This window comes from Rhinolophus sinicus, chromosome 5 (assembly GCF_057876585.1).
Source record: "Rhinolophus sinicus isolate RSI-liver-muscle chromosome 5, RSI-T2T, whole genome shotgun sequence".
Lineage (NCBI taxonomy): Eukaryota > Metazoa > Chordata > Mammalia > Chiroptera > Rhinolophidae > Rhinolophus > Rhinolophus sinicus.
In genome coordinates, this window is record NC_142505.1 from 57,714,586 (window position 1) to 57,725,000 (window position 10,415).

At 45.5% G+C, this 10,415-nt stretch overlaps 1 protein-coding gene across 5 annotated transcripts in view; it reads right to left on the reverse strand.

Moving 5' to 3' along the window:
* The window catches only part of PRICKLE2 (prickle planar cell polarity protein 2), a 342,670-nt gene that overhangs the window by 40,882 nt on the left and 291,373 nt on the right, over positions 1–10,415 (reverse strand). For all 5 annotated transcript variants that reach the window (XM_074313240.2, XM_074313239.2, XM_019728352.3 and 2 more), the window contains 2 exons: positions 7,894–8,097; positions 3,968–4,154 (listed from right to left, as the gene is read on the reverse strand). In XM_074313240.2, coding sequence (XP_074169341.2) covers positions 3,968–4,154; positions 7,894–8,097 — 391 coding nt within the window. The remainder of the gene's footprint in view (positions 1–3,967; positions 4,155–7,893; positions 8,098–10,415) is intronic.

A 10,415-nucleotide genomic window follows, 5' to 3' on the forward strand; every position in this document is an offset into this window, starting at 1 on the left:
CCTATTCTAGTTATAGGACTTAATCTCCCCATGAGGCCTCAGCTCCTTGCTACCCTTGGGCCATGAGCTTTGGCGGGGACTAAAGCCACTCCTGGACCCAGCACTTGCCACTAAAAATTGGTAACTCCCAGACTAGTGACTGATTCAGGGGTGGGCATGTTACCTGCACCAGGCCAATGGGAGAGTCACCTGGGATTGTTGCTAAGACAGTGACACAGGGAGGGTTTTTTTTGACCGCAGTTGCTAATCTGGCAGAATGGAAACCACTGCTGGGGCCTCCATCCTGTGGGGAGAGCCTGCTGAGATGCAGTCCCAGAAATTACTATGGGATGGAAGAGAACCTTTGGAAGACGCCTGATGTCTGATGATAAAAATCTTTCTAGAAAGGTACTAATCTGAACCTTCCCCTTTAGTGGCTGAGAACCCTGAGCCTGGACTTTCCGGGAATAACTTCTAGAGAGGCGACGAACAAAAAACTGAGAGAAAGAGAGAAGGGCAAGAACAAAAGGCAAAGTGCACACAGCCTCTCCTGACCTTCCTGTCTTCTCCCGGACTTACTTATATGTCCCTGGAAACCAGGGAGAGAGGCATAAGGCAAATTCTTCTCTATTAGCTCCTCCCCAAAGGGGTCTTTATTTATTTAGGAGTCTGGTCCTGGGGACTCCTAGGGGATTTTTAGAGGGACAGGAGCAACCACAAGGGCCATTCCCAAGGCAAGAGGGACCCTGAATCCACTGCCTTTCGACACAGCATCCCCAGGAGTGGCTGGGGCAGGGCTAGAGCAGATGACCCAGTGCTGTGGCTCCATCCACACGCCCTCCCATGATCCCGGGAGAACACAGGGGCAGGTGGCACAGGGAGGAGGAACTCTCCAGTGGTTAAGACTTCAGGACGCAGAAAAATGCAGGTTCAAATCCCAGCCCCATGCTGTCCCAGCGGTGGTAAAGAGGATGCAGCCCATTAGCTTGGGCTCGAATCCTGGCTCTGCCGCTGTCTGGCTGTGTGAGCCTAGGCAAGGGGCTTCACCTCTCTGTTCCTCGGTCTCTTTCACAATAAAACAGGGATAACAATAGTACTTACTTCAGAGAGTTGTTGTGAGGATTAACTGCGTTCATATGCAGAGAGTGCCTGCTAACTGTTCTGACTGCTCTTCTTGTATTTTTAGCAGGTGTTAGCCCGTGCCCCTCTTCTCTCTGAGAGCCACTGCCTGGATGCAGGCCAAGAGAGGACTGAGTCTGGCTGGGTCTTCCCTCCTCTCTCCCCATCTCTCCTCTCTTCCAGGGAGCCTGTGCTGGTAACCCGGCTGCCCTGGTCCTTGCTGTGAGCTCCGACTAGCACAGCATCCAAGCAGCTGTAGCTTTCCCAATCCCTGTCAGACATACACAAGAAGTCCAGTTCCTGTGGCCTGTCCTCTACCAGCCGCTTCTCCGTGCTTCTGCAAGGAAACACGCTCCAATATGGCAGCAGGGGCCTAGTTTTGGGGATGGGAGTGGGGGCCTCGCAGAAGCCTGGGCCATCGTGGGGAGAGAGGAGGGGGAAGCGTGTTACAAAGCAGCCCAGCAGGCAGTGGAACGTGGTCCCTGATAAACATCAGCGATGTCAGATGGTGCTCTGAACTGCTCCTGAACTCTAAACATCTGGAAAAGGGCTCTGCGGGTCCACATCTAAGCGTCCCTTTGTATTCCCTCTCTAAGCCCTTTAAGCGCTTCTCTGAGGGTGGATGTGTCTACTGATGCTAGAGCCTTGGTCTGTTTATAGGACTGTTTGCTGTGCGCAGGCAAAAGTACCGTTGCCCTAGCAACGGCTGCCTGATGCAGGGTCGGCTCTGAGCAGCTATATAAATATGGGATATTTATATAATATAATCAGAGTAAAGCACCCAGAGACTGTGGTATGCATGATACACAGAACATATCCTTCCTTTCACTGTCGCAGGAAAATTACGTTTTACAGAAAAGTGGATTTAGGAAAAAAAATCGCGGACAGCATTTTAACTGCAGCAGGGATAGTACTGCAGGCCACAGAGCTCTCGTTTTCTGGTAAAACAGTGATGCCTTTTTATGGACTTAGGAGGGCAGGAGAGGGAATGCCAATCAACACCTCAAACAGCTAGAAGAAGCAAGAAATAGAAGAAAACAGAGGGGCCTTCTGAGGGGTACACACGGTGGTGACAGACAAGTTTTCTCTCTTCCATGTCGCTGAGTGAAAATTCTACGTGGCACTTTCTGGAGAGGCTTTGAAGCTTCAGTGGAAAGGGACAGAAGAAATAGAAATACTAATGAGAAGGAGGTATTGTTGCTGTGAGCTTTTTGTACACGCAGTCCCTCTCCTCCAGGCAAGCCCCACTTGCAGCCCTAGAATCCAGTGAGCAATGCTGGGCAGGTAAGTTGCATCATCTCCCTGACAGCATCCCACCCCCTGCCCTTCCTCAAATGCTGAACCACCTGTCCAAATCAAGCTCCCCATTTCCTAACTCTTACCAGAAAAGGAAGCTTATCTGTTTGATTGCTTTGACCTTGTAAGAAATGAAAGCTGTTGGATTCTTGGTTGAGGTATCAGGTTGGGAGAGAGTGAGGTTTTTAGGGGTTAGGAAAGGGAATTTGTGCATCCTTCTAGACCCCAGAAAGGAATGCTGGATGAGGGTCGGCAAAGCAATGCTCAGCTCTGGGCCTGGCAGGGGCCGTAGCTTGGAACGGCCTCACGGAAGCAGGGTTGGGTCTGTGGGACGAACTGCGCAACAACAAAGGATCACTGAGCACACAGTAGGTGCCTTGTCCACAAAGCTGTGCTTTTTATCAAACACACAAAACCCTTCAAATTGCTAGCTAATTTTTCATTTGACTAATCACTTCTGAGGAACCAGGGAGGCAAAGCCACTTCTTTTTGTTCTCGATAAATATCTTTTAAGTGAGGCAAATGAGCTCCCAGGCTATCTCCACATCGCCCCACTGTAGGCAGATGCAGATTTGAATTGCACAAGCCCAGGAAGATCAGGCTGCTGGTCTCACAAACATTCACCCACTGCCAACTGCTTTTTTTTTTTTTTTTTTTAAAGTGTGGCTCATTCTCAAGGTGCCAGAACAGGCAAGTTGAATGAAGAAGCCACAGATGCAGCACGATCTGGAACAGCACTGAAGGGCTGAACAAATTGGTTAGTATTTGCAAAGGGAAAATGATTTTCACCATCTCAGATCTGCCACTTATTTGGGGAGTTTATAGCTTATATAGGCTATTTGAGATTCCTTGCTTTATATTTGGCTGGGTCAGCTTTTAGTGACTTTTTTGTTGTTGTTTAAGCTATGTTTGCCAGAAGCCATTTGGTTTTCTTGACTATTCCTTCCTACCAAGAGAAATGCTTTCGTTCCTCCCTCCGGTGACCCTTGAATTTTTCTAAGAGGCAGTGGAAAACATCTGTTTATATTCTCCCTCATATTTTCCTTTTGAGACCTCGCCCCCTCCTCTTGGTGGTGGGGCTGTACATCATATAGCCTCACTTAGGGGGGGGCCTATGACTCAGGCAGACCAATAGGAATCCCGTATTCTCTTGTTTTCAGGGCAGAACCTATGACCAAAGCAGAGCCTGTGGGATTCCTATTTGGAGGACCTGACTTGGATGCTGGAAGAGACGTGGCCCCACACCTGTACGGAATACAAATGCTAATACTCTGTGTAAGTGTGAGGGTTGGGTCATCTTGGCCATCATGTGAAGCTAGCTTGCTTCCAAATGATGCCAATGGAAGGCAAGCTGAGCTGAGGTACAGAGGGAAAAACTCTTTGTTTGAACCCTTGATCCAGCCCTGCCGAAGCCAGCATACTCCTAGCCACTCTAGCAGTGTGAGCCAAGATTTTCCCTTTTCCACTTAGCAAGTATGAGTTGGGTTTCTATCACTTGCAACCAAAGGGACTGTAACACAATGCAGAGATCCAGTCACAGTTGGACCGAGCTCAGTACCAAGCATTGCCTTACCTATGTGTTGGGCACAGGTGTCACAATATTCTGCGTACAGGGACTCAAAGCAGTGGCAACAGTAGGGCCTTCCCTCCTTCATGATGTAGCGCTGGCCTCCCAGCACTGTCTCACACTCAAAGCAGCAAAAGTGTTTCATGTGCCAGTGCCGCCCCTCAGCTTCAGTGCATTCGTCCGCGAAGATGATCTGGAGACGGGGAAGCCAAATGGTCCGTGGTTAAGACCCAGCCATGGGAACGCACTTTAAAGGAGGAAAGCTATGGGGGCCCCAAACTAGAAGGGTAGGAAAACAGGTCCCGCCCACAATTATTTAAAAAATCTATATGTATTAAATATTTATTCTATATCTAAATCAGCTCCCACATTTTAATTTGCTTAAAGTACAATTAAACATGGTTCCTAGCCTTGTCAGTGATGAATTTACCACATTTTAATAAGACAAAAAATGTTCTACCCTGAAGAATATGAAGCAGGATCAAAAGCTGACAGTTCACGGGTACTTTGAACATACATATCTGCTTTATTTGGCCTATACACAATATTTATAAAAATAGGAAATGTCATATCAACACCTGGAATCCTGGTCTGTCTTTTGAATATATAACATGTGGCAGTACAGTGGTACCTCTGTTTTCAAACATACTCCATTCCGGAAGACTGTTCGAGTTCTGAAACGTTCGAAAACCGAGGCATGGTTTCCCCATAGAAAGTAATGCAAAATAGATTAATCAGTTCCAGACCTTTAAAATCAATCCCTAAAACTGCAAATTTAGCATGAATTTTACTATCTAATGATACCATAGATCCATAAAATTTACGACGTTCGTAAACCGAAATGTTCATCAAGGGAGACGTTCAAAAACCGAGGTACCACTGTACTCAATACACATTCGTGCATGGTGACAGTGGGCGAGAGCTGAGCACAGGCTGATGCTTTCAGATGCGTGGCGATTCCTTCAGTTTCATCATACTCTCCACTATTCACTGTTGCCTAGAGTCACCTTCATTTACAATATCTGCTAGCCCTCAGAAGCATTTGTGTTTTGACTTCTAATATAGAGTTTTTAAAATTTCAGAGCATAGATTTAAAAGCTTACTACAAACTACAGTAATCAAGGCAGCATGATACTGGTATAAGGATAGACACTCATGGATCAACAGAATTAAAAGTCCAGGAATAAACCCAAACATTTAGGGCCAACTGCTTATCAACAAGGATGCCAAAGATATTCAGTAGGGAAAGAACAGTCTCTTCAACCAACGGGGCTGCGACAACTGGGTAACCAATTGTGAAAGAATGAATCTGAACCCCTGTCTCACACCATACACTAAAAGGAACCCAAAGGGGAGCAAAGACCTAAAGAGACCAAAGACTATAGAATGCTTAGAAGAAAACACAGGTGTAATTTTCATGACCTTGGATGAGGCAATGATTTCTTAGATATAACACTAAAACAGTAAGCAACAAAAGAAAAATAAATAAATTGGACTTTATCCAAGTCAAAAACTTTTGTGCTTCAAAGGACATCAAGAAAATGAAAATACAACCACAGAATGGGAGAAAATACCTGTAAATCATGTACCTGATAAGGAACTACTACCTAGAATATATAAAAAACACTTACAATTCCAAAATGAAAAGAAAAAACGTCCAATTGAAAAAATGGGCTAAGGGGCAGCTGGATGGCTCAGTTGGTAAGAGCACAAGAAGGTTGCCAGTTCAATTCCCACATGGGATGGTGGGCTATGCCCCCTGCAACTAAAGATTGGAAATGGCAACTGGACTTGGAGCTGAGCTGCGCCCTCCACAACTAGATTGCAGAACGACTTGGAGCTGATGGGTGCTGGAGAAACACACTGTTCCCCAATATTCCCCAATAAGATAAAGTAAAAATTATTAAAAAAAAGAAACGGGACAGGATTTAAGTAGACATTTCTCCACAAAACAAGGTATACAAATAGCCAATAAACACATGAAAAGCTGTTCAACATGATTAGCCATTCGGGTTTTGATGCAAATCAAAACCACAGTGTGATATCACCCACTGAGATGACTATAATGTAAAGGACAGACAATACGTGTTGAGGAGAATGTGGAGAAACTGGAATCCTCATGCACTGATAGTGGGAATGTAAAATGGTAGAGCTGCTCTGGAAGAAAGTTTGGATTGCCCCAAAAAGTTAAACATAGAATTTCCTTATGATCCAGTAATTCCACTCCTAGGCATACACTCAAGAGAACTGACAATATATGTCCACACAAAACTTGTATATGAATGTTCACAGCAGCATTGTTCACAATAGTCAAACAATGGAAACAACTTGAATGTCCATCAATTGATAAATAGCTAAACAAAATGTGACTTATACATGCAATTGAGTATTTTTCAGTGATGGAAAGGAATAAAGTATTAATACCTGCTACAACATGGATTAACCTTGAAAACATCATGCTAACTGAAAGAAGCCAGACACAAAAGGTCACTTATTGTATTATTCTATTTATATGAAATCTCCAGAATATGTAAATCCATAGAGACAGACAATGGATTAGTGGTTGTCAGGGGTTAGGTGAAAGGGGAAAAGGGAAGTGACTGCTAATAGATACAGTTTTCTTTTGGGTAATGAAAATGATCTAGGATTAAATAGTAATGATAGTGGCACAATTTTCTGAATATATTAAAAACCACCAAATTTGTACACCTTAAAAGGGTGAACCTTATGCTGTGTGAATTATGTCTTAATAAACAAAAATGGCAAAGCACTTAAATCCTCATATTCTATCTGCCGTTAAATAACATAATGTTGGATAATGAGTACCAGTTTCCAAGTGTGGAAACTGAGGCATGAAAGTAAAGCAGCTGCCTAGAATTAGAGTTGGACCTGAACTCAGTTTTCCAACTACCTGTCCGGAGGGACTCTCTAGAACACCACCAACAGCACTGGAATCCAAGAATCCACATTAGCTAAGACTGATCAACTTCCTCCTAGAAGACTGATTCTCTCCCAGGCAGTTTAAAGGAAGAAATGCCCATGGAATAGTGAACTCTGGCTAAAAAAGGGGAGTGCTGTTTACACAGTCCCACATTGCAGGGTGAGACAGAACCAAAAATATACTCTGTGTAGGAGGAAACCCCTGTCTAAGACCTTTCCCAAAATTATTCCCATAAAAGTAGTCAGCTTTAGAATATTCTCCTTTCTGCTCCAACTTAAAATTTTTTATTGAGCTATAACCTCCAAACTTTCAAGCTAAACCAGGTTTTGTACTTTTCCAGCTCACAGATCATATCAGGGTGAGCTTCTGGTGGGAGAAAGCATGAGGCATGGGCCTTGTATTCTTGTCTGCGTTCTTACCTGGGGCAGGTAGCAAATTCAAGTTCCTCTTAGAGCGTGGGGCAGAGGTATCCAAATGGAATGTCCATTTGCCTCCTTAGTCCTTGTCAGAACTTTTGTAAGTTGTGGGGAAATTAAATAATGCTACCAGTTTGCTTCTCTTCTCAAACCAACCTGTCACATCGAAGCTCAGAAAATGGAACTTTTGAAGGTATAAGTGGCACATCGTTACTGGGATTACTCCTTGGGTTTCAGGCTGAAATCTAAAGCTGCACAATGCCTTTTTTTCCTTTTTTCCGTAAGAGTTATGAACTGACCTAGTGCCAGGGAATCTCCTCAACCATAGAAACGAACTGCCTTTACACCTGGAGGACCAGGAAATTGCCACATTTGGTAAGATGGTGACAATGGTGACAATCCCTGACATGCTAACAACCAGGAATAGGTGGAGCCTCTCTCTCAAAAGGGTTAATAGAAGAAGGTGGAATGGCCCATGGTTTTCTGCTGTGCGGGAAGCCACAGGACAATGTGTTGGTTATGGGGCACAGACGGGGGATGGGCAGGGCTGCAAGCCCCGGGGAGTGTGAACTGACCTCATCACAGGCTGCACAGCGTGGCTTCAGGCACTCGGCATGATGCCTGCCACAGTATATCTTCCCATCTTGGTAAAAGTAGATCAAATCCACCAGGAGCTCGTTGCAGACAGTGCATATGAAGCAAGGTGGGTGCCAGCACACACCGTGGCCGGCACGTGATGCAAACACAGCGATGTCCCCACCATTAATCTGTCCTCCACACTGTGAGGTGAATAGAAACATCAGTTTGAACACTGGCTCCCGTCTCTCAGCGCCACGCGTCAGTGACAAACGACTATCCCCACCACCAATAGCAAGTTACTGAGCACTTTTTACCAACTAGTTCCTGTACTGCCTGCTTTTACTCCTGTGCCCTCCCCTCACTCTCCTTTGCTAGGGCCTATACGTAAGCTGCAGATAAAGTAACTGAGAATGTAAGAGGTCACAGAGGTGGGAAAGGAAGAAAAACTCTTGCAGGCAGGAGGCAAACTCACACAGAGTGAAGGTCTCATTATCTTTGAGACCCTCCACACTCCATCCAGAGCCATAGCCAAGTTTGACACCAGAAGGAGTAGGCTGTGGGGGCTGGTAAGATGGCAAAGGAGTGGGTTCACAAACATATGCCTGCCTTTAACTATTTCTCTAAAGGCCTTTCAGGCATGCTTTCAGCCGCTTCCTCTAACATCTTTTTTCATAGTCTCGATTAAAAAGGCATCACTTCTAAGACCAGACTCTAGAAAAGGCTTCTTCCCCCTCCCTCCCCTATCTTCCCACCTATGTTCCAAAGCTCCTTTCCCTATCCAGAAGGGAACAAGGCAGAATCCTTGGTAACCCGTGTTTATGGTGGGGGTTGGGATTAAATGAATATAGTCTGAGGGTCTTTGAGGGGGGAATAACGTGTGAGGCGGTGGGTCCAGGGGAAGCCTCTCTGCTGACCATGGTGTTGGGCATGAGGGTCACAGCCTGAGGGCCTGAGGATCTAGTACCAAGGCCCCACACGAGCGAGCGGCTGAGCTCTGGGAACAGGGTCTGAAGAGTAGAAAAGCTACTTCGCAACCTTTCCTCTACCACGGACATCATGCGGGATGAAATGCTTCGGAAATGAAGTAAAGCTCTCACGGAACAGTCTCTGGGAGCTTATTCATGTGAGTGAGCAGAAAACAGAAAGACATTGTATTATAAAAAGCGCTTCCCCTGCCTTTCATAGCATTAGTAGAATGGGCTAGGCATACTGTTAAACGATAAATTGAGGCACATTAAAATTTTCAAGTTTATTTGAGCAAATATTGATTTGAACTGGGCAGCACCAGACTGGTGGAGGTTAAGAGCCCCCACTGATGAGCCAGGGAGAGGTTCTCATAGGGAAGAAGGGGAAGCAAAGCAAGGGAGTTATTTGATTGGCTATAGATTAAGTGATTGCCTTATCTGGGAAAGCCTAGTTGGCTGTTTGCGATTGGTTATTAAGTTTCATTTTCTCAGATTCTAGTACATCAACTTTGGCTTAGGTTTTGGTTTTTTTCTGTAGGCCACCAAGGCATTAGAGCCACCTCAGTGTAATAATGGCCTTTTTATTTAATTACTTTAACAATACAGGATGCCATTTAACCCTCACCATAGTTTATAACATAGGCATTTGTTATTCCCATTTTGCAGATGACAAAACCGAGGAAAAGCAACATGGTCAAGGTCATCTGGGAGAAATATAAGTCAGACTTATGTCTGCTTCCATGCTCTTGTCATTATTCTCTACTATTTTTGACATCTGCCTAAGAAATAAATCCCAACCATCCTTTTTCCTCGAGTAAACATAGCAGGGCTGGTTCCACGAGTGGCAGAGTTCCTGAATTGAGCACACCAAATCTCACATCTAACCACCAACCACTTGCATCTCAAGGGTGGGTCTCAAGGATGAAGACCCCACTGCACTGCCAAATCTCTGGTCCTTTGGCTCCCCTATTAAGGAGCATCTCCATGTCTTTTACCTGAGCCTTCTCACCCTATTCCTCTGAAATCTATAAAAAAAAAAAAAAAAAAACACAAAAGAAACCCCAAACAGCATCTACTGCCCTCAGGTCCTTTCTCACTTTCTCTTCACTGGTCCAGCTCACCTGTCTTCCGCACCTGAATGGGTGACCTAGGGCTTAAGGATTTAGCTGGGGCTGTACAAGAAGCAGCAGAGCTAAGAGAAGGGAGGGCAATGGTACTCAGCACAGGCAGGTGTTTGGCAGCGGAGAGGAGGGACCAGGGCACGCAGGCAGGCTGGATTCCCTCCCTGCGTTCATTAAGACACCTCTCCACCATGCCCTGACCACTATACCAGAGAGGAAGAGAACGAACAAAGCCAGACTCTTCAATTCAGTGAGATGCTAGGGAGAATGCAGGGGGCTTCATGGACCTGGCTAAAGAGCCCTCAAACCAAGGAGGCAATCATTTACCACCCCTTTAAGTGGCACTGGTCCTGCGATGGTGCTGGGGAAGAAGCTGACCCCTGGTCCAGGCATACTCCATTTTGTCATTCCTCCCCTCATCCTTCCAGTGGC